The sequence below is a fragment of the Phyllobates terribilis genome, unplaced genomic scaffold (genome assembly GCF_046119375.1).
Source record: "Phyllobates terribilis strain yellow unplaced genomic scaffold, ASM4611937v1 Scaffold_60__1_contigs__length_8166268, whole genome shotgun sequence".
NCBI classification, from domain to species: Eukaryota; Metazoa; Chordata; class Amphibia; order Anura; family Dendrobatidae; genus Phyllobates; species Phyllobates terribilis.
This window is the reverse complement of record NW_027362820.1, coordinates 6,833,953-6,859,069: the sequence shown is the minus strand read 5'-3', so window position 1 is coordinate 6,859,069 and position 25,117 is coordinate 6,833,953. Positions and strand designations below refer to the sequence as shown.

Genomic DNA, 25,117 nt, shown 5'->3' with positions numbered 1-25,117 from the left:
GCAGAGCCGTGTGTGTACGAGGTGTACGGAGCGGAGCCGCGTGTGTACGAGGTGTATGGAGCAGAGCCATGTGTGTACTAGGTGTACGGAGCAGAGCCGCGTGTGTACGAGGTGTACGGAGCGGAGCCATGTGTGTACGAGGTGTACGGAGCGGAGCCGCGTGTGTACGAGGTGTACGGAGCGGAGCCGCGTGTGTACGAGGTGTACGGAGCGGAGCCATGTGTGTACGAGGTGTACGGAGCAGAGCCGCGTGTGTACGAGGTGTACGGAGCGGAGCCGCGTGTGTACGAGGTGTACGGAGCAGAGCCGTGTGTGTACGAGGTGTACGGAGCGGAGCCGTGTGTGTACGAGGTGTACGGAGCGGAGCCGCGTGTGTGCGAGGTGTACGGAGCCGAGCCGCGTGTGTGCGAGGTGTACGGAGCCGAGCCGCGTGTGTGCGAGGTGTACGGAGCCGAGCCGCGTGTGTGCGAGGTGTACGGAGCCGAGCCGCGTGTGTGCGAGGTGTACGGAGCCGAGACGCGTGTGTGCGAGGTGTACGGAGCCGAGCCGCGTGTGTGCGAGGTGTACGGAGCCGAGCCGCGTGTGTGCGAGGTGTACGGAGCCGAGCCGCGTGTGTACGAGGTGTACGGAGCGGAACCGCGTGTGTACGAGGTGTACGGAGCGGAGCCGCGTGTGTACGAGGTGTACGGAGCGGAGCCGCGTGTGTACGAGGTGTACGGAGCGGAGCCGCGTGTGTACGAGGTGTACGGAGCGGAGCCGCGTGTGTACGAGGTGTACGGAGCGGAGCCGCGTGTGTACGAGGTGTACGGAGCGGAGCCGCGTGTGTACGAGGTGTACGGAGCGGAGCCGCGTGTGTACGAGGTGTACGGAGCGGAGCCGCGTGTGTACGAGGTGTACGGAGCGGAGCCGCGTGTGTACGAGGTGTACGGAGCGGAGCCGCGTGTGTACGAGGTGTACGGAGCGGAGCCGGGCGTGTACGAGGTGTACGGAGCGGAGCCGGGCGTGTATGAGGCCTACGGAGCGGAGCCGCGTGTGTACGAGGTGTTCGGAGCGGAGCCGGGCGTGTACGAGGTGTACGGAGCGGAGCCGGGCGTGTACGAGGTGTACGGAGCGGAGCCGGGCGTGTACGAGGTGTACGGAGCGGAGCCGGGCGTGTACGAGGTGTACGGAGCAGAGCCGGGCGTGTACGAGGTGTACGGAGCAGAGCCGTGCGTGTACGAGGTGTACGGAGCAGAGCCGCGCGTGTACGAGGTGTACGGAGCGGAGCCGGGCGTGTACGAGGTGTACGGAGCGGAGCCGGGCGTGTATGAGGCCTACGGAGCAGAGCCGCGTGTGTACGAGGTGTACGGAGCGGAGCCGAGCGTGTACGAGGCGTGCGGAGCCGGGCGTGTACGAGGTGTACGGAGCGGAGCCGGGCGTGTACGAGGTGTACGGAGCGGAGCCGGGCGTGTATGAGGTGTACGGAGCGGAGCCGGGCGTGTACGAGGTGTGCGGAGCGGAGCCGGGCGTGTACGAGCCGTGCGGAGCGGATGCTGCCCCTCTCCAGGAGCGATCACAGCAGCAGCACGGCATGAGACATTCTTGTACTACACGGACTGTCCTGACAGAACACAGCTCGTCAGGACGTAGCCCCGACCTCCAGCGACAGCCGGACAGTCCCATTGGATCTGGGACGGTTGGGGGGTTTCTGTATATAAGTTGTGTGTGATAATTGTAGAATTATTAATGTCTTAGCATAAAAGGATGTACCTGAGTGTTTGTGCCGGGGTCCACATGCATGGAGGGGTTGAGGCGGTGCTGGCTGTATTATGCAGACGGCATCTGCCTGTAACAGTAGTAACCAGAAACTACTAGAAACTGCACCAAAATGAAGCAAATCCTTATTCTGGGAACTTCGCCTTGTACGTAACACCCCCGGATCCGGTACAAGCCGGGCAGATGTTCTCATTCATGTCATTTTCTGCTTAAGGTTCTGCGGTTTTCTGGCCAACTATAAAAAAGAAAAAGCCTAAAACAATATTTGTTTCTGCTGCATTGACATAAGTGCAATCTTTCAGTATATATAAATCTATTACACGTCGGGACAATGCTGTAAAGGACAGTAAAGTGCCATGGTTGTGGTTTTTGGGTCTCTCTACTTCCCTCCCAAAAATGCAATCAGAAACTTGTAACTACTGATCTCTCCACAAGAAGAAGCCGACAACTCCATCAATGGGATCATTTTATAAAATTAGGTCTTCGCAAGATGAAAATGGTCTCACAAACCACTTTTTTTTTTTTAAATGTTCATAAAAAAAACCGAAACTAACAAAAATAATAACCTTACTTTGATTTTTTCCCCATTTTTTAATACTTTATGTGCTAAATTGAATGTTGTCATTCCAAAGAACAACTAGTCCCACAAAACACAAGCCCTCCGTCTATGTTAATGAAAAAACAAAGTTATATTTTTTGGGAAAAAGGGGAGGAAAAAAACAAAAAATTGGTCTTGTCAGAATAATGTAATTGCTATATATATATATTTTTAAAATTGAATAATTTTACCCCAAAATTGTGATCTGTTATAATATTATCATTCTTCATGCGAGATTAATCATTAGTCTGTGAATAAATCCAAACATCTGGAAGATGTAGAACAATATATCTGTGATTCTCTTCTGCCGGGATAAGCGCCTCCTTTCTGTGATGGAGAAAACGCTTGAAAGATTCAGAAAGTCTGATGAGTTTTTGGAGCTTATTGTAAAGGGCCTTAATGACGACCTGGGAAAGAAACCACCAGAAACAAAGGATCCAACCAGGTAAGTTCTAATGATCCCATCTGATAAAATGATCAGCTTTATTTCCATGGGATTGTTCTGTAGAAGAGATGGGACCTGCAGCATTTTGACCCTGAACTTCACTATGTATAGATGTAGCAAAGCTTCATGTGACAATTCACACACCGCATTGATAAACTGTCTCAGAAGGTTAGCTCTCATAACAGAATTAACATCACTTATAGTGGAACTAAACTTACAATTTTTTTCCAGAATTGTGAAAATTATGGCACTTTGCAAAGCACTTCATTAGTTTCTTTGGTGTCATATCCATAAAATAATGATATTAAAGTGGCCTCCAGACCCTGCTTTTCCCCAATGCAGGAGCGTTGCTGGGGTCCTAAGAGATCAGGGACCCCAACCCCAAAGTACATGTTTCCCCATATAACCTCATTGCCACTTAAAAGAGGATTTATACATATATAATTACAGTATACCACTGTTACTAATCTAAAATACACTATACAAAGACCAATATTACCAAAATTACTACTATACAAGGCCAAAATGATCCTGCTACACAATGTCCTCTACCATCACCACCACACAGTGAGTCCATATATGAAAGAAGACCCCGCAGGGTAAAAGACCATCAAAGGAGTCCAGGGAGTATAAAATCTATCATATTTATTCAGCAATAGGATGATGGGGGAAGGGACACAACACATATGTGATTGTTAGACATGTAAGCAAAAAAAAGCAAGGCACGCAAGGAAGGGGCCATTCCAGGTATAATGGCTGTCTATAGTATCATCATGGGTATACTAAAATATCCCAAAATAGACACCGCATATATTACACTGGGGGCAACAGTCATCATATGCAGGTGCATCTCACTAAATTACAATATCATCAAAAAGTTAATTTATTTCAGTTCTTCAAAACAAAAAGTGAAACTCATATATTATATAGAGTCATTACACACAGAGAGGTCTATTTCAAGTGTTTATTTCTGTTAATGTTGACGATTATGGCTTACAGCCTATGAAAACACTAAAGTCATTATCTCAGTAAATTGGAATAATTAACAAAAAACACCTGCAACGGCTTCCTAAGTGTTTAAAAATGTCCCATAGTCTGTTTCAGTAGGTTCCACAATTATGGGGAAGACTGCTGACTTGACAAATGCCAAGAAGGCAGTCATTGACACCATCCGCAAGGTCCCAGAGTTCCAATTTTCCTTTGGAAATCAAGGTCCCAGAGTCTGGAGGAAGAGTGGAGAGGCCACAATCCAAGCTGCTTGAGGTCTAGTGTGAAGTCTCCACAATCAGTGATGGTTTGGGGAGCCATGTCATCTGCTGGTGTAGGTCCACTGTGTTTTATCAACACTAAAGTCAGCGCAGCCGTCTACCAGGAAATTTTACAGCACTTCATGCTTCCTTCTGCCGACAAGCTCTTTGGAGATGGAAATTTCATTCTCCAGCAGGACTTGGCCCCTGTCCACACTGTCAAAAGTACCAATACCTGGTTTAAAAACAACAGTATCACTCTGCTTAATTGGTCAGCAAACTCACATGACCTTAACCCCATAGAGAATCTATTATAGAGAATCTATGGGGTATTGTCAAGAGGAAGATGAGAGACACCAAACCCAACAAAGAAGACGAGCTGAAGGCTGCTATCAAAGCAACCTGGGCTTCCATAACACCTCAGCAGTGCCACAGGCTGATCGCCTCCATGCCACGCCGCACTATGCAGTAATTGATGCAAAAGGAGCCCTGACCAAGTATTGAGTGCATTTACTGAACATACATTTCAGTAGGCCAACATTTCGGATTTTAAAAACATTTTTCAAGCTGATGTTATGAAGTATTTTAATTTACTGAGATAATGACTTTTGTGATTTCATTGTCTGTAAGCCATAATCAGTGGCGTACCGCCAATGGTGGCAGGCCACACCACTGCTATGGGGCCCGTGAGCCTCGGGGGAGCGAGGAGAATAGGTGAGTATTGGTGGGGTGGGAGGTTGCGGCGGCGGAGGAGCGGGCACACGCAGTAGCGGCTGCTGTAGCTACCACGTGTGCCTGCTGCTAAAGGGACATGAATATTCCCTCTTCTCCACTTCCATGGGCGTGGAGAAGAGGGAATATTCATTCTCTTTAGTAGCGGGCACGGAGGAGCGCTGAGCCGTGGCTCCTGCTTACAGTGCCCGCTACCAAAGAGAATGCATATTCACGCTTATCAACGCTCATAGTCCCGGCGTTGAGAGGAGTGAATATGCCGGCAGCAGCAGCAGCTCACCTCGACAACTGAGAGCGCGCGCTGCTCAGATACCAACATGAGCTGCTGGCAGACAGAACACAGCAGCTCTGGAGCAGAGGTGAGGAAGGAAGGTGAGTATAAGTGTTTATTTTTTGTGTGTGCAGTGATGGGGCCACACATACCAGGATTGGGGGGTGAGGAGGACATACATACCAAGATTGGGGGATGAGGGGGCTATGCATACCAGGATTGGGGGATGAGGGGGCCATGCATACCAGGATTGGGGGGATGAGGAGGCCACACATACCATTCCTGACCCCATTTCTGGCGATTGGATATTTCCCTGGATCTCGTGTATCCTGCTGCATATTGCTGTATATAACATAGGTTTACTTTATGTGAACAATGGCCAAATAGCTGTTGGTTGAGAACTCGTCCTATATGATAAAATCTGCGATGGAGGTTCCTAATACGGCTTCCAACGAAGATGTGAAATCATCTAAATGTGTATAAGAACTAGCGAGTGATAAAGGAGACAATGGCTGGTAGGTAATAAGTCATTACCTGTCTGCCAATATCTTCTTCTGGAAGACTTCAAGATATCATGTATTACATATTACATATTATTTTGAAAGAGCACCATGTAATACCACATGTGTCCTGGAGAGGCCACTACGTCCAGCAAAACACAGCTGATTGCTGAGGGTGTTCACTGCCAGACCCCCGACTATCAACTGATCGCTGTGGGAGAGGGAAACGGTCCTGAACACACCAGGACATGATGATGTTATCCTCTGGTCAAGATACATTGATGATGTGCTTTTCATCTGGCAGGGCTCCACGTCACAGTTGGAGAACTTCTTGGCATGTCTAAATATGAATGAGCTTAACATCAAGCTGACATGGAAATATAGTCAGGTGAAGATTGACTTTCTGGATTTACTCATTTCCAGAAACTCAGACGGTACTATCGACACAGATATTTTCCGTAAGGAAACATCGACCAATTCATTACTCCACTTTACTTCATCCCACCCCCCTAAATTAAAAAGCTCTATACCCATAGGACATTTCCTGAGGGCACGAAGGATCTGTTCCAATGAGGAGAAATTTAAGGATCAAATAAAAGATCTTACTACGAGATTTCGCAATAGAGGATATAGACAACATGACATCAATAAGGGGCTAACCAGGGCCAAGAATACTTCCAGACAGATATTGCTCAGTACATCACCTAGGCCACATAATAGATCAAGGGATAGCCAATCAGACATGACACCTAGATTTATCTCTACATTTAATGCAAATTGGCGCTCAATCAGAGACATCCTTTCGAAACATTGGCCAATCCTCCTCACTGATAAGGATCTGCGCAGTAACTTGGCAGGTTGCCCACTGATCACCTGGTGGAAATCGCAAACACTGGGAGACTTACTTTGCAACAGTCATTACATACCCCCAGGAAATCGGTTTATCTTCGGCAGCAGAGGCCCACCATGGGGTAGCTTCTCTTGCGGCAGATGTTGAGTCTGTAAATATATTCCCAAAACTATGGAATTCCAGAATTCCAGTAGTGATAAAACCTACAAGATTGTACATCATATATCCTGTGATACTGAAGCAGTAGTATACCACTTCACCTGCCCTTGTGGATTGATCTATGTGTTGATGACCACAAGATCGTTAAAAATTCGCATATCCGAGATATTAAAAATGCAAGTACATGCTCGGATTCGTTCCTATTGAAAACCATCCCGAAACATTATTATGAAGTTCATCAAAGCAATCCCAAGGGCACGGTGGTATGCGGTATCGATCACATATCTCTCGGAATTAGAGGAGGTAATCTAAAGCAAAAACTACTGCAGAGGGAAACACGATGGATAATAATATTGGATACAATAGCCCCTAGAGGACTTAACGAAAGCGTGAGTTTCAAGCCCTTCTTAGTCTAAAGAGTTCAAATATTTTTATTTTAACAGTGGGTTTTGGTATAAAACTGTACATACTAGTCTATGTTTTTTAACTGCATTGTCTTCTTCATCATAGACCTTATGATTCATCTGATGTTATCCGGCCTCAAAGACGATGGGAATATGCCGATCTACAACATCTAATACTAATATCGTTATACAAGAATCTACTGTACTGCTATTGGCTCCTGGCATGTATCAGACAACTCCACCTACTGTGCAGAACCTGTGAATGTACATGTTATTATATGTATATTTAATGATTATATAAGAGACCACCGTATGTATATGCACAGAGTATAAGCACTTTACAGGCTATAACTATTATGACTGGCAGCTATGTTGATATCAATGTGACCTGCACATGCTGCATGGTATAAATACCTTACAGATCATGACTATCATAGCTGGCAGCTGTGCTGGTATTACTGGCATCTGCACATACTGTATGGTGTGAGTACCTCACAGATCGTAACTATTATGGCTGGCAGCTGTGCTGGTATTACTGGCATCTGCACATGCTGTATTGTGTAAGCACCTCACAGATCATGACTATTATAACTGGCAGCTATATTGATACTACCATGATCTGCACATACTGCATGGTGTAAGTACTTTACAAGTTACAACTTCTATAGCCAGCAGCTGCACTGTTATTACTATGATCTGTACGTATTACTGCTACCTTAGGATATTTTTTATAAATCTAGGCAGCAGTATTAGATCTGCCAATTACCCTGTGGCTCTATTTGAACCATTAGAATAGATCAGTATGCCATACTATTCTTGTACACATCTTTTTAGATAGTTGGAAGCTTACTTACCCTTATGGATTTATCTTTCTGACTAGCCTGACAGAGGGGAGACCAGGGATGTCCCCAATACCACCGGACTGGCCACCCATCTGCTGTTGGGATGTATGTCCCTGATCTCCGCTTCTGTCAGACTTGCTTCATCTAATCGGCAGTTCCTCTAAGCATTCTACACCTGCATACCTCTAGCGTCTGGGACGGGCCTGGGTTGCCAGGGCAGCAGGATGAGTCATTCACTCTCTGCTATGCACGGCTTGCCCAGAACACGCCCGGCTGCAGGAAAGGGCAGAGCATTTGTAATGCAGGACGCTGATTGGCTGGACTGGATAGTTGGATCATATTTATACTCCCACCCACACACTCATAGCCACGCCTCCTGACGAAGCCACGCAGGCGAAACGCGCGTCGAGGCGCGCTATCAGCCCCCTCCTGGCAGAGCGTGCGTAGCACATAGAACATGTCACAAGGTAAAAATTATCACTATATCTATGTATTATATTAGAGTCATATGGTTCTAGTGCATGCATCTAAACATGTATTGCATAACGATTGCCTCATGACTGTCTATCCCTGATAGTTCTTCCACTTCCTCTATATAGGAACTTAACACATTTGCTTGCTTATTTGCAGACTGCATTTCAAATACTGATATACTCTGCATTAATGAGATCAGCGCTTGACTATATTATACTCCATGGTCGAATAGATCAGGATTTGACAGTATCTTACTACTAGATTATCATTCTGTTGGCAATCTGTCATTGGGTATATATAGATACCTCTATATATAATTATTTACTGATTTCTGTGACACTCTTCTATGGGGGGGATGGTCTCCTTTTATTGGCTTCTTTCATCTGCCTATCTGGTTCTGCTTCTTTTACCAGTCACCACTAATATTATGTAAACTCTTTTATGGTTGTCTATTTATAAAATAATAAATAGAAATTTTCATTAAGAGCTCTTTCTCTGGCTCCCTTCTTTGGAAATTCGTGTCAATATAGATGTTGCTGACATTTTGGATATAGATTCTCCTGCTTCCCCTTTTTTGGATGCTATGTTTTAGTTAAGAGATAATTTAATAGGTGTCATACTTATTGTGATTGCAGAAACCTCAACAGGGTATATGGATTATAGGAAACGTGACAAAGCCGGGTTAATCAACTCGGGGTGGTTTTTGGAGAGAGGCTGACTAGTGAAAAGGAGACCTGTGATATTAAGGACTTGAAACTTAAAATTCGTGAATTACTTAAAAAACGTATTAAAATATGGTGGAATAAGGCCGCATTAGAAAACTACCTGCAGAAGGATATCCTACCGAGAGGATTACGTATTCAACTGTTCCCCACTCTGGAAACTGACGACCCAACGTTTATCACCAAATGGGAGGATACACTTTCAAATTGTTCCAAAACACTTCTGGAGCTCCTTATTGGCCTAGATAAAAAGGCCCTTGAACCGCTAGAGAAGGAGATAGATGGTATCCGTGAAAAATTGCAAACAGCACTAATGTAGCACCCTGAGGATTCGGCTGCTACAGGGGTATTGCACCTCAACCCAGAGGTGTGGTATTCCACTCCCGGGTAAGGATGGAGTGTGGACCTGAGCTAGGTAGGCTGCATGCACTACACACATCCCATTTCCGAGGAGCAGACCGACGGTACTCCCACTTAGAAATGTGCAGGTACGACCGAGTCTGTTCCTGGCTGGAGTGGGAGGGGGGTGGAACATCCCAAGTAGTGTAGGGGCAGATAGGGGGAGCAGCCTGGGTAAAGATAGGAGCTCATTGGGTGCTGGTCACCTGAGCTCACACATAGAGGGTGTATATAAGGTGGGCACCAACTAAGAACAGGGTCAGTTGCAGAGAGAAAGTCAGCGAGCGGAGGAGAAGAGAGACCCAGAGTGAGAGAGGAGAAAGAGAGACCCAGAGGGGGAAACAGAAGAAAAGGACTCCAAGAACCCAACTTAAATCCCCGGGTGAAGAGTCGGCACAGGGTACCGGAACCCAAGCTGGTGGGGGCAAAAACACACCCCAGCCAGAGACCGGAGGCCGTGGGCAGCGTTTGCCACGGCCACCCACCACATCCACCACGAAGGCACACCACGTGGAGGGTCAGGGAACCCAAGGCCAAGGGTCTCCCAACAGAAGGCCCGAGGGAGCTGGACCTGGGTGGATCTCTAGTGGGGACGGCCAGAGGAAAGGACAGAAGGAGAGCTCAGGGTCACGCTCCGGACTTATTTGGGGGTTGGCTGGATCCAGAACCTGGTGGACGCAGCACGGCTCGGGAGGTCACTCGAAGCTGGAGTGACCGGAACATCAGCAGTGAGTAAACATCCTAAACTGCATAACCCGACTCTGTCTCTGATTGCCGTCTACACTGCATCACCACAACCCCCATCCTCTGCACCTGATCCCCCTGAGGCTATACCCCACCCGTTGGGGGTTATATCATCACAAGCTGCACCTGCACCATCAGCCTCAGCGGACCCTGCTGCAGCGGCGGCCATAGTGACCGCAACACAACGGGTGGCGTAGTCGACATTAAGAACTTAGTAACATCTGTAGGACTGCCACATACAACTCAGTTTGACACCCTGGGCACGGACCGGGTCACAGCCACTCGGAAGACTACAACCCCCATCTGATCCGGCTCCGGATATTCCCCCTAAAAGAATATGGCCCAGGGGGCGCGTCACTAACACCAGACGAATGTAAAAAATTTTAATCAAGCACTCGAGGAAGAGCTTGACAAGTGGGAGACTGAGATTCAAAATGCCAAAACGAAAAAATACACTCGAGACCTGAGTGACTACCAATCCAATAATATTTACCGCTGGAAATCTAAAAGTAAAATTAGATCTCGCACTTACTCCATTTCCAGTACTTCTAATATATCTGAAGAAGAATGTGGCGGTGGTGCAGGACGTTTTTTAGACAAACGTCCTCTAACAAATATAGAGGATACTTCCATCCCAACTCATCCATATATAAGAACTCCAGCCACAAAAATGAAAAATCGTCCGTACAACTTCAGAGAAAAAAGAACCAAGAAATTCTGAAGGTAATAAACCTTTCTAAAATTTCTCTATCTAGTGCACAATCGGAGGTACTATCAAAAGGACTCTCATTTTCACCTGTGAGTAGATATGACTACTTTACGACAATTAAAGACCTGGAATTATTTGCCAGAAAACTAATTTTCAAAAAACACTTCAATTCGGCACCAGTGGGTCTTTCACCTACAGAGGCACAGGCCCTGAGAGATTTAGAGTCACTGGAGGTGGAACAAACTATGCAGACATCTTTACCTACTCCCGTGCACCTCCACCGGCGCTCCAGCGCCTTCCCGCCCTTGTCCGCCTGCTCACAAATTGAAATTTTTGTGAAACTAGTACGAGAAGACCTTTCAAAATTAGACAATAAGATCTATTATGATAATCTGTCGCCGCACCTACGTCGTGCAATAAAGGAATTACAGAAAATGAAAAATATTGTTATCAAGAGAGCAGACAAGGGCGGCAATGTTGTTGTCTGGCCGGTGGAGATGTACGAGGCAGAGGCCTTCAAACAACTTCACTGCACTGAGAAATATAGAAAATTGGCAAACATTCCAGTGAATATCTTTCGTAGAGAACTTAAAGATTTGATTGACGACGGGATGGAATCATCCATTATTACACCAAAAATGGGTGAGGCATTAGTACCCGACTTTCCGGTAAATCACACTTTTTATTTGCTGCCTAAGGTCCACAAGGACCCCCTCTGCCCCCCTGGTAGACCCATAGTCTCAGGCATGGGGGGTCTTTGTGGACCTATTTGTAGTTTCGTAGATTTCTATTTGCAACAATGCGTTGAGACCCTTCCCTCATTTTTTAAGGACACTACTGATGTCCTTAGAAGACTAGATGGGGTTATACTTGAGGAGGATATGTGGTTGGTGACCTGTGACGTGGAGTCCCTATATACGTCTATACAGCATGATCAGGGGATAGCAGCTGCAGAATTCTTTTTAAGCATGACTAATTTGGATCCAGAATTGATTAAATTCATAGTGAGGTTATTAAAATTTATTCTCACTCACAATTATTTTGTGTTCAAGGACCGCCCCTTCCTACAGCTCCAGGGCACCGCAATGGGAGCGGCCTGTGCGCCCTCATATGCGAATTTGTTCCTGGGGCTGTGGGAGAGGGAAACGGTCCTGAACACACCAGCACATGATGATGTTATCCTCTGGTCAAGATACATTGATGATGTGCTTTTCATCTGGCAGGGCTCCACGTCACAGTTGGAGAACTTCTTGGCATGTCTAAATATGAATGAGTTTAACATCAAGCTGACATGGAAATATAGTCAGGTGAAGACTGACTTTCTGGATTTACTCATTTCCAGAAACTCAGACGGTACTATCGACACAGATATTTTCCGTAAGGAAACATCGACCAATTCATTACTCCACTTTACTTCATCCCACCCCCCTAAATTAAAAAGCTCTATACCCATAGGACAATTCCTGAGGGCACGAAGGATCTGTTCCAATGAGGAGAAATTTAAGGATCAAATAAAAGATCTTACTACGAGATTTCGCAATAGAGGATATAGACAACATGACATCAATAAGGGGCTAACCAGGGCCAAGAATACTTCCAGACAGATATTGCTCAGTACATCACCTAGGCCACATAATAGATCAAGGGATAGCCAATCAGACATGACGCCTAGATTTATCTCTACATTTAATGCAAATTGGCGCTCAATCAGAGACATCCTTTCGAAACATTGGCCAATCCTCCTCACTGATAAGGATCTGCGCAGTAACTTGGCAGGTTGCCCACTGATCACCTGGCGGAAATCGCAAACACTGGGAGACTTACTTTGCAACAGTCATTACATACCCCCAGGAAATCGGTTTATCTTCGGCAGCAGAGGCCCACCATGGGGTAGCTTCTCTTGCGGCAGATGTTCAGTCTGTAAATATATTCCCAAAACTATGGAATTCCAGAATTCCAGTAGTGATAAAACCTACAAGATTGTACATCATATATCCTGTGATACTGAAGCAGTAGTATACCACTTCACCTGCCCTTGTGGATTGATCTATGTGGGGATGACCACAAGATCGTTAAAAATTCGCATTCAGGAATATATCCGAGATATTAAAAATGCAAGTACATGCTCGGATTCGTTCCTATTGAAAACCATCCCGAAACATTATTATGAAGTTCATCAAAGCAATCCCAAGGGCACGGTGGTATGCGGTATCGATCACATATCTCTCGGAATTAGAGGAGGTAATCTAAAGCAAAAGCTACTGCAGAGGGAAACACGATGGATAATAATATTGGATACAATAGCCCATAGAGGACTTAACGAAAGCGTGAGTTTCAAGCCCTTCTTAGTCTAAAGAGTTCAAATATTTTTATTTTAACAGTGGGTTTTGGTATAAAACTGTACATACTAGTCTATGTTTTTTAACTGCATTGTCTTCTTCATCATAGACCTTATGATTCATCTGATGTTATCCGGCCTCAAAGACGATGGGAATATGCCGATCTACAACATCTAATACTAATATCGTTATACAAGAATCTACTGTACTGCTATTGGCTCCTGGCATGTATCAGACAACTCCACCTACTGTGCAGAACCTGTGAATGTACATGTTATTATATGTATATTTAATGATTATATAAGAGACCACCGTATGTATATGCACAGAGTATAAGCACTTTACAGGCTATAACTATTATGACTGGCAGCTATGTTGATATCAATGTGACCTGCACATGCTGCATGGTATAAATACCTTACAGATCATGACTATCATAGCTGGCAGCTGTGCTGGTATTACTGTGATCTGCACATACTGTATGGTGTGAGTACCTCACAGATCGTAACTATTATGGCTGGCAGCTGTGCTGGTATTACTGGCATCTGCACATGCTGTATTGTGTAAGCACCTCACAGATCATGACTATTATAACTGGCAGCTATATTGATACTACCATGATCTGCACATACTGCATGGTGTAAGTACTTTACAAGTTACAACTTCTATAGCCAGCAGCTGCACTGTTATTACTATGATCTGTACGTATTACTGCTACCTTAGGATATTTTTTATAAATCTAGGCAGCAGTATTAGATCTGCCAATTACCCTGTGGCTCTATTTGAACCATTAGAATAGATCAGTATGCCATACTATTCTTGTACACATCTTTTTAGATAGTTGGAAGCTTACTTACCCTTATGGATTTATCTTTCTGACTAGCCTGACAGAGGGGAGACCAGGGATGTCCCCAATACCACCGGACTGGCCACCCATCTGCTGTTGGGATGTATGTCCCTGATCTCCGCTTCTGTCAGACTTGCTTCCTCTAATCGGCAGTTCCTCTAAGCATTCTACACCTGCATACCTCTAGCGTCTGGGACGGGCCTGGATTGCCAGGGCAGCAGGATGAGTCATTCACTCTCTGCTATGCATGGCTTGCCCAGAACACGCCCGGCTGCAGGAAAGGGCAGAGCATTTGTAATGCAGGACGCTGATTGGCTGGACTGGATAGTTGGATCATATTTATACTCCCACCCACACACTCATAGCCACGCCTCCTGACGAAGCCACGCAGGCGAAACGCGCGTCGAGGCGCGCTATAAGCCCCCTCCTGGCAGAGCGTGCATAGCACATAGAACATGTCACAAGGTAAAAATTATCACTATATCTATGTATTATATTAGAGTCATATGGTTCTAGTGCATGCATCTAAACGTGAATTGCATAACGATTGCCTCATGACTGTCTATCCCTGATAGTTCTTCCACTTCCTCTATATAGGAACTTAACACATTTGCTTGCTTATTTGCAGACTGCATTTCAAATACTGATATACTCTGCATTAATGAGATCAGCGCTTGACTATATTATACTCCATGGTCGAATAGATCAGGATTTGACAGTATCTTACTACTAGATTATCATTCTGTTGGCAATCTGTCATTGGGTATATATAGATACCTCTATATATAATTATTTACTGATTTCTGTGACACTCTTCTATGGGGGGGATGGTCTCCTTTTATTGGCTTCTTTCATCTGCCTATCTGGTTCTGCTTCTTTCACCAGTCACCACTAATATTATGTAAACTCTTTTATGGTTGTCTATTTATAAAATAATAAATATAAATTTTCATTAAGAGCTCTTTCTCTGGCTCCCTTCTTTGGAAATTCGTGTCAATATAGATGTGGCTGACATTTTGGATATAGATTCTCCTGCTCCCCCTTTTTTGGATGCTACATTCTGACCAGGGGGCCTGCTTCCAAGGGCGAGTGATGGATGAGTTGTACCGCATCTATGGAATCGACCGTTCCCGAACAACGCCCTACCACCCGCAAGGGAACGGCGCATGCGAGCGCTTTAACCGAACCCTGTTGCAAATGTTGCGAACGCTGGAAGTGGACAAAAAGATGAAGTGGCCCGAATATGTGTCCGAGCTGGTGTGGGTGTATAATAATCGAGTTCATGCGACCACCGGCTACACCCCTTACATGTTGCTGTTTGGAAGAAGTGGCCGAGAAATCACTGAACTGGAGCTAGACTCAGTAGACCCCGGCCCGGGCGGTAGACCAAGTACCTGGATTCGAGAATACCGGCGTCGGCTCCATACAGTGAGAAGACTGGTTGCTCAGAAGTTTCAGGAAGTAGAGCATGCAGTTCGGCCCCCAACGACAGGTGGATCACTTCAGCCAGGAGACCGAGTGCTGGTGAGGGCTAAATGATTTGGAAGTAAACTGGACCATCGTTGGGAGGCGATACCATATCGGGTGGTGGAGAAAGTTCACCCAGACAACCCAGTCTACGAGGTTAGGCCCGAAGGGGATGACGCCGCGACACCCAGGGTGTTGCACCATAATATGCTGCGATCTTGCTCCTCTGAAGCAGAAGTCTGTAACGGAGTTGGGCCCCCAGACGTATTGGCTGAAGTGCCACATGCAGGAACCTTAGGGGATGAAGAAGGATGGGCCACAATCCAGTTGGGTCCGTCAGAACCGTTGATGCCAACCCCGAGTGGAATTCCAAATGAGTCGGGAAATGATTTGCAATCCCCAGTGGTTGATTCCTCGGATCTCCCGGAGTCAACTCCGCAAGAAGAGCTCCGCAGAACTGAGCGGGCTAATGCCGGAATCCCTCCTAACCGGTATGCTCAGGAAGAGTTCATCTGGTCTCAAATCCAACAGAAAACGCAGGAGTGTGCCCAACTCCTGTCTGAGCTTGCACTGCCTGGAAGGAGGCATCAGTTCTGCGAGAAGCCCACTCGCCCGAGGACTGGCAAGCAAAAAGGAGGTTGGAATGTAGCCCAGTCAAGAGAGCTTGTAAAAGAACTTCTACATGATGTTTCAAGGATGGAAAGAGACTGCCATCTACTGGCCAGACGCAGTCAAGCGGAACCAAGATATGCAAGGGAAGTTGCAGGGAGAGCAAGTTCAGACGCTGGACCTGATCAGGTGACTTCCAGGAAGGAGTTCCGGAAAATAAGAGGCCAGCGCGCAAAACCTGCGGGGTCTTTGGCGCCAAGCAGCAGAAAGGAGCAGACGTGTTCCCTGCATCCTGAGAAACCCTGCATGACAGGCCTAAGCCAGATGCCTGTGAGGTGCCACAGCCGGGCACCGGTAAAAGAGCTCCGGATATCTCGCGGATGTTACCTGAGTGCTGTGCCTGCTGAGGAGACTAGGAACCTGATTGCTGTGCTGAGTGAGTTCGCGGAACCCGACGTTGCCCGCCGACAGACGAGGCCTGGACCCCCCTATCCAAGGCTCGAGAGACTGCCTCCAACAGCCAAGCAGAGATGAGTTGAGAGATGGTTGCCCCAGGAAAGTCACGCCAGCGGAAGCGGAGGAGCTGCATACGTGAACAGGGCCGTCACTTCCACTGTTCACTGTTGGGAGGGGAACGGTTGGGACTAAAGGAGCACAACATGATCTAATTGAATTTATGCGGAAGAGACTCACGGCCTAGCGGGAATAACCGGTGACCCCCGCTAGGGCCAAATGTACAGTTAAAGAACTTACGTGGTGTCTCCCATGACTGAGGGCATCACCCTACTTAAGAGACTTCGCCTTACTTAAGAGACTTCACCGTACTAAAGAGACTGCACCTTACTTAAGAGACTTCACCTTACTTTGAGAGGCTTCACCTTACTTTGAGAGACTGCGTCTTATTTTGAGAGATTTTGCCTTTTGCTGATATATTGAATTACTGTTCATTACCCTTGTTACTAATCCCTTGTTCAGAATACCTGTTGCATAAAATTGTTTATTTTCATCTCAGACTGTTCTCGCCTTGTGTCTCTGTGCGTTGTATTCCCGCACCTGCATTACATGATTGTATATGGGGGATAAAGGAAAGTTTTGTGTCAAATATGACTCCAAGACATCGAGCTTGCTGCTTGGGGGTTATGGTGGCGCAACCCAAGAAAATTAAAAAGTCAGGTATAGGTAGGTTAGTAGAGAGAGAAAAAACAAGGAGTTCAGTTTTGGAGAGATTCAGTTTCAGATAGAGGGAAGACATGATGTTAGAGACAGCAGACAGACAATCACTGGTATTTTGTATTAGAGTGGGGGTGATGTCAGGTGAAGAGGTGTATAGTTGGGTGTCATCAGCATTGAGATGGTACTGGAAATCAAATCTGCTGATGGTTTGTCCAATAGGAGCTGTATACAAGGAGAAGAGGAGCGGACCTAGGACTGATCCTTGTGGAACCCCGATAGTAAGAGGAAGATTAGAGGAAGAAGAGCCGGCAAAAGATACCGTGAAGGAGTGGTCAGAGGTAGGAGAAGAACCAGGAGGGAGCGGTGTCCTTGAGGCCTATACAGCGGAGCATAGTGAGGAGGAGCTGATGATCTACAGTGTCAAAATCGGCAGAGAGATCCAGGAGAAACAGCAGGGAGTAGTGACCATTAGATTTAGCTGTTAGTAGATCATTAGAGACTTTAGTGAGGGCAGTTTCAGTAGAGTGTGAGGAGCGGAAACCGGATTGTAAAGGGTCGAGAAGAGAGTTATCTGAGAGATAGCGGATTAGGCGGGAATGGACCAGGCGTTCCTGGAGTTTAGAGATGAAGGGAAGATTAGAGACCGGTCTGTAGTTAGCAGTGCAGTTCTGGTCCAGGGATTACTTTTTCAGTAAAAGGGTTATGATGGCATGTTTAAGTGAGGAGGGAAAGATACCTGAAGAAAGAGAGAGGTCAAATATTTTAGTTAGGTGGGTAGTGATGTCAAGGTAAAATATATATATTATAGAAAATCAATTTGTTTATTTTAATAGATTACCTAATCAGTGTGAATTAATATAGAGATGATGGAATAATCTATGTGTATGTATGTATGCAAATGTGTATATGCACATTGATTATGTTAATAGTTAATGATATATAACAGTTTCTGTTCTCAGGCTATGTGCCCACGATGCAGAAATGCTCCGGATTTTTCCTGAGCGTTTCTGCATCTCCCTGGCAGAAAAAATGTATGCGGATTGTACATGCGGATTTTACATGTGGATTGTACATGCGGATTTTACATGTGGATTGTATGTGCGGATTGTACATGCGGATTTTACATGTGGATTGTACATGCGGATTTTACATGCGTTTTTCCTGCCAGAGACAAGCGGATGTGAAGCTTTCTTCACATGCATTTCCGCATGCGCATTGAAAAGCGCTTTCCAAGCGATTTTAACATCACTTGGAAAGTGCTTGACAACTTGGTCACACTATATAAATCCATGCAAACGGCATGGATTTATATAGTGTGTCAGAAAGAATGTTAAAAAATAAAAAATAAATGTCATACTTACCTTCTGATGGCCCCCGGTGTCTTTATCCGATGCGTCTCAGCTTGCCGGCAATTCGCGGTACACTGAAGGACCTGCCGTCACATGACTAAATGACGTCAGCGCAGGTCCTTGAGTCCACCGCGATCTGCCGGCAAGCCAAGACAAGCACACCGGGGGCCATCAGAAGTTAAGTATAATATTTATGTTTTATTTTATTCTTTTTTTACAGGTACTATGGTACCTGGGTCGGGAGGAGAGTCTCCTCTTCTCCAGACCCGGGTACCATCCGCACATTGAAACGCATGGAATGCGCATGTACAGATCCAGTGATGCGGATTCCTTGCGTTCCAATGCAAGTCAATGGCGGCGAAAACGCAGCGCTTCCGCAAAATAATTGATCGTGCTGCTGAGACACGACTTCACCCCTCCCATCAGAATTCCTAAGGTGTTACTGAGGCCAGGAGATACATGGATGAGCAAATTGCAGTGTGCCAAGTTATCAGAAGGAGCAATGAATTTTACTAATCCCACCTAGAAGTAGAATACTATATAACCCCATGTCTACATAATAAAGTATGTCATTTTGCGTGGTTTAGTCTCTGAGTGAAGTTTTTCAACCATATTAGCAAATTTGGTTGATTTGCATTCACTCGGACATCTTTAATTAGGAGGAGAGCAGTTACCTAGTGTATCTTAAATTGGTGAAACCTCCACAGTGACAGCTGGGGAAAGGAACTGAATGAGCTGTGAGGGAATAGGGTCACTGTTGCAGGTTGTAGGGCAGGAAGAAGTGAGGAGTCTGGTCACTACTTCTTCTGTGACCAGCTCGAAGATGGAAAGTGAACTTGAGGTGCGGGAGGGAAGGGAATCCAGAATCTGAGGGGATTGTGTAAAAATGTCTTGACAGATATGATTGATTTTTGCAGGAAATAAGTGGCCAGATCATCAGTGCTAAGGTTGGTGACGGGGGTCTGTACTTTAGAGCTCAGGAGGGAGTTTGGAGCGTCGGCGTCCCTGCCTCCTGCGTGGCAGGGACGCCGTTCCCCTCACCTCTCCGCTCCGTGTCCGGCGTCCTCCTCCCGCTCTGATGGCAGCGCGCGCTGCTTCCCGGTCACTGTGCTTAGGGCACGCGCGCGCTCCCTCTCTCTTAAAGGGGCCGCGCGCGCCGTCCTAAGAAGTCCCCGGCCATTGGAGGATCTCACCATATATAAGGCACCTCCTCCAAAATGGAGGTGCCCGAGCAATGTTGTTGCAAAGCCTTTCAACTCTGCTTCAGCCCTCAGGTCCCGTTGCCAGCTTGTTTTCCAGTGCTGTCTACCTGCTTGCAATCCTGTGGTCCGACAGTCTGCCTACCAGCATGTAAAATAATACTCTTCTCTGTATTATTTTTTCTACTGAGGACTTCTCAAAGTATCAATATCACGATATTCTTATAAAAAAATGTATCTATTTATTCTTGGATTGTCCATTAAAAAGAATCAGATTGCAGCAGGTACATATAATAATTAGTTATAAAGTAATTGTCCATAATTAGCTTAATTGTTGAGATTCACCCATCTTTCCTTGGATCCTGGCTGGTAAATCATGTCTTTGTCCAGCACGTGTCCAGGCCTACATGTCATCTGCTTCTCAGCATGAAGATTCTTCTTGTGGGGTGGGAAGAGCAAGAGAGCCCCCCCTTTCTGTACCATGGGCTTTTATAGCCAGTCGTATGGACACCTGTTCTACATATGGTAGTGAACCAAAAATACACACACAAATAGCGCATGTCAACTAGACACGATGGCTGAGGCATAGAACTCAGAAAAATGATTATCGATTAACATTCCAAATGAATTTCCATAATTAACCATTTAACACAGCATCTGCCAGTCTGTCTATGGATCAGTCCACCTGCGGACCAGGAAGCACCTGCCAGATACCTGCCTAATACCTGTCTACCTGCTTGCAATCCTGCGGTCCAACAGTCTGCCTACCAGCACCTGCCAGTCTGTCTATAGATCAGTCCGCCCGCGGACCAGAAAGCACCTGCCAGATACCTGCCTGATACCTGCCTGCCTGCCAGCCTGTCCAGAGACTCTTACCCGCTCACCTGGGAGCGCTCACCTGCTACCCGCCTGCTAGCCTACCTGGAGGCTTAGCCGTCACTTGCTGTGACCACCTGCCTGTCCAGAGACTCTTACCCTGCTGTCACTTGCCGTGACCACCTGCCTGTCCAGAGACTCTTATCCTGCTGTCACTTGCCGTGACCACCTGCCTGTCGAGAGACTCTTACCCTGCTGTCACTTGCCGTGACCACCCGCCTGTCTAGAGACTCTTATCCTGCTGTCACTTGCCGTGACCACCCGCCTGTCAAGAGACTGTCCCCGTCACTCGCCGTGACCTCCTGCCCTTCTACCCAGAGACTGTCCATGTCACTTGACGTGACTGCCTGCCCGCTTTCCCTGGGAGCCACCCGCTTCCTTACAAGGACTGCCACTTTGTATAGTAGCTCAGAGGTTCCACCTCCCAGACCCGTTACAGTTTGCTCGGGCCATGGAACCCGGTGGCACCCAAGCTCCCTCGCTCTCGGACCTATGTCATGAACTATCCCGTCAGCGGTCCCAACAGGACTCCATCGTGGGCCACCTGCGTAGTGTTAACTCCCGCATGGACACACTGACCGCCTCATCGGGAGCTGCTTCCACCCGCACAACTACTACTCCGGCAGCGCCGCTGCCCATCAACACCATGGCATCCCTTCCCGATCCACGCCTTTCCGCCCCGCCTCATTTTGGTGGAGATCCCGGCCTGGCACGGGGCTTCATTAACCAGTGCACCCTGCACTTTGAACTTTTGGCATACCAGTTCACCACTGACCGAGCCAAGGTGGCCTTCATCATGTCCCATCTCACTGGGGAGGCACTGGCTTGGCTAAATCCTCTATGGGAGAGAGGAGACCCCCTGGTATCCAACCTGCCAGCCTTTCTCACGGCCTTCCGGAAAGTCTTAGACGAACCAGGACGAAAGACCTCATCCGCCTCATCTCTGCTACACCTCCGTCAAGGGAGTCTCACCGTGGGCCAATATGCCATATGGTTCCGTACCCTTGCTTCCGAGCTTGCCTGGGATAATGAGGCACTGGTTTCCGTCTTCTGGGAGGGCCTGTCCGGCCGGATTAAAGATGAACTTGCCGGTCGGGACATTCCTACCACTCTCGATGACTTAGTGACACTTGCCACCCGGATTGACATTCAGTTCCAGGAGTGCACCAAAGAGGTCACCCGTGAGAGGAGGTTTCCATGCCTTGCTCCTACTTTTCTGAATCCCGTCTCTTCCTCTGTAACTCCCCGGGCGAACTCGCCAGAGCCCATGCAGGTCGACCAAACCAAGATGGTCAAAACCCGTCAAGAGTCTCGCCGTGCCGAGGGGAGCTGTTTCTACTGTGGTAGTTAGGAGCACCGGATCCGTTCCTGTCCGGAGAGGTCGGGAAACGCCTGTGTCTAGGATCGCTCAGAGAGGTCGTCCTAGACAAGAATAAATCCTCTCCTTCTCTGATGCTGTCGGTCTCTATCATCTGCGGGGAGAACCGTTACTTTGAACTTGCTCAACTTGATTCTGGAGCTACCGGAAATCTCATTTCTCAGTCCCTGGTAGAGAAATACCGCATTCCCACCAAACCTCTGGCTGTACCCTTATCTGTCGCCTCCGTGGATGGGGGTCTCTTACCGCATCCCATCCGATTCATCACAGAATCCATAACTCTGCAGGTGGGAATGCTGCACTCTGAGAGCATATTCTTCCATGTTCTGCCTGGACTCTCTCACGCCCTCTTGCTAGGCCTACCTTGGCTCCAGAGACATGCACCCGTGCTTGATTGGCAGACCGGAGAAGTCCTTCGCTGGGGGCAGGACTGCCATAAGACTTGTTTAGTTCCCGTTCGTCCTGCCCGTCCTTCTCCTACCCCAGCCAATCTACCCGGCCTACCGGTTCCCTATTGGTCTTATGCGGACGTCTTTAACAAAAGAGAAGCAGAGACATTACCCCCTCATAGACCATACGATTGCCCAATCGACCTGATACCCGGCGCTACTCCTCCCCGTGGGCGTATTTACCCTTTGTCCGCTGCTGAAACCCGGTCCATGTCTGAATATATCGAGGAGAATCTGGCCCGGGGATTTATCCGGAAATCTACCTCCCCGGCGGGAGCAGGCTTCTTCTTCGTCAAAAAGAAAGACGGCTCACTCTGTCCCTGTATAGACTATAGAGGCCTTAACCAGATCACTGTGAAAAATAAATACCCCCTTCCGCTCATTCCTGAATTATATGACCGTCTGAGGGGTGCTAGAATCTTCACCAAGCTGGATCTCCGTGGGGCGTATAACCTGGTCCGTATCCGTCAGGGGGATGAATGGAAGACGGCATTCAACACCCGGGACGGCCACTATGAATACCTCGTAATGCCCTTCGGTCTCTGTAATGCTCCCGTCGTCTTTCAAGAGTTGGTCAATGACATCTTCAGTGACCTTCTCTACTCCTGCGTGGTGGTGTACCTGGACGACATCTTGGTCTTCTCTCCGGATCTTCCCACACACCGGAGGGACGTTCGTCAGGTCCTGCTCAGGCTCAGGCAGAACCACCTCTATGCAAAATATGAGAAGTGCCTCTTTGAGCAGACCTCGCTTCCGTTTCTGGGCTACATAATCTCTCAGACCGGCCTACGAATGAATCCAGAGAAACTGTCTGCCATCCAGAAGTGGCCCCGACCGGAGGGGTTGAAGGCTATTCAGCGGTTCCTGGGCTTCGCCAACTACTACCGCCTCTTCATTCCGCACTTCTCTTCCCGGACTGCCCCTATCTCTGCGCTCACCCGTAAGGGCGCTAATCCCAAAGAATGGCCGCCCGAAGCATTGGAGGCCTTCCTTTCCTTGAAACAAGCTTTCTCCTCTGCCCCTGTGCTGCATCGTCCGGACGGCAACAAACAATTCTTCCTAGAAGTAGACGCTTCCTCCTCCGGAGCCGGAGCGGTACTCACCCAAAAGTCGTCTTCCGGAAGAATGGTAACCTGCGGCTTCTTCTCCAAACTCTTCTCCTCTTCTGAGCGCAATTATTCTATAGAAGACCGAGAATTATTAGCCATTAAGCTGGCACTGGAGGAGTGGCGTTACCTGCTCGAGGGGGCTCTTCACCCGGTAATAATTTACACGGACCACAAGAACTTGGCTTACCTCCAGAGTGCCCAGAGACTTAACCCGCGCCAAGCCCGGTGGTCCTTGTTCTTCGCCCGCTTTGATTTCATTCTTTATTTTCACCCGGCAGACAAAAACATCAAAGCTGATGCCTTGTCCCGATCCTTTTTGGTCTCTGATCTAGAGGAGGAGCCTAAGCACATCATTGACCCCGCCAAAGTAATGCAGGTGGCCCCCGTGAATCTAAATCGTCTTCCACCCGGTAAGACGTTCGTAACAGTACCTGATCGTGAGAAAGTCCTACACTGGGGACATTCGTCTAAGCTAGCTGGCCATGCTGGTCAGAAAAAGACCCTCCAGCTTATTACCCGGCATTACTGGTGGCCTACCCTGCACAAGGACGTAATAGACTTTGTTTCAGCCTGTGCGTCCTGCGCCCACAACAAGGTTCCTAGACACCTGCCAGCCGGCCACCTCCTGCCTCTTCCTGTACCTGCTGCCCCGTGGCAGCATATAGCCATGGACTTTATAACGGACCTCCCTGTCTCTGCCGGTTGTACGGTCATTTGGGTGGTCGCTGACCGCTTTTGTAAGATGGCTCACTTCATTCCCCTGCCGGGCCTCCCGTCTGCATCTGAGTTGGCTAAAGACTTTATCCATCATATTTTCCGTCTTCATGGTCTTCCTCTCCACATCGTATCCGATCGAGGAGTTCAGTTCACCTCTCGCTTCTGGCGAGCCATGTGTAAATTGCTGAGGGTCACCTTGGACTTCTCTTATGCTTATCACCCACAGTCCAATGGTCAAGTAGAGCGGATCAACCAAATTTTAACCAGTTACCTCCGGCACTTTGTTAATGCTCACCATTCCGACTGGGTGGATCTTTTACCGTGGGCTGAATTATCCTACAATAATCACGAGAGCGAATCTTCCTCCAAATCCCCGTTTTTTATAGTCTACGGTCAGCATCCTCAGATCCCGTTTCCCGTCTCCACCTCGGTGGACAATCCGGCTGTGGAATCTCTTGTTAGCGAATTTTCCTCCATTTGGGAAAGTACCAGATCCGCACTTCTTCAGTCATCCGAGCGGATGAAAAAACAGGCTGACAAAAGACGTCTGGATCCGCCACAATTCCGTCCTGGAGATAAAGTCTGGCTCTCGTCCAAATATGTCCGGCTCAAGATTCCTTCCTACAAGTTAGGGCCTCGGTTCATCGGCCCACTGGAAGTTATCAAACAAATCAACCCGGTGGCCTATAAATTGAAACTCCCGGCCAACTTGCGGATCCCTAACTCCTTCCATGTATTTCTACTCAAACCCGTT

At 47.5% G+C, this 25,117-nt stretch overlaps 2 protein-coding genes across 3 annotated transcripts in view; both read right to left on the bottom strand.

The window, feature by feature from the left end:
* LOC141192341 (uncharacterized) overlaps positions 1-7,983 on the bottom strand; it is a 45,279-nt gene extending 37,296 nt beyond the window's left edge. Inside the window, exons 1-2 of one of the 2 annotated variants that reach the window (XM_073661859.1) lie at positions 7,816-7,983; positions 1,750-1,990 (exon numbers count right to left, since the gene is read on the bottom strand). In XM_073661859.1, coding sequence (XP_073517960.1) covers positions 1,750-1,779 — 30 coding nt within the window. In that variant the 5' untranslated portion in view covers positions 1,780-1,990; positions 7,816-7,983. The remainder of the gene's footprint in view (positions 1-1,749; positions 1,991-7,815) is intronic. The other variant, XM_073661860.1, reaches the window with a different exon arrangement.
* The window catches only part of LOC141192393 (uncharacterized), a 240,367-nt gene that overhangs the window by 81,470 nt on the left and 133,780 nt on the right, over positions 1-25,117 (bottom strand). The window lies entirely within an intron of this gene.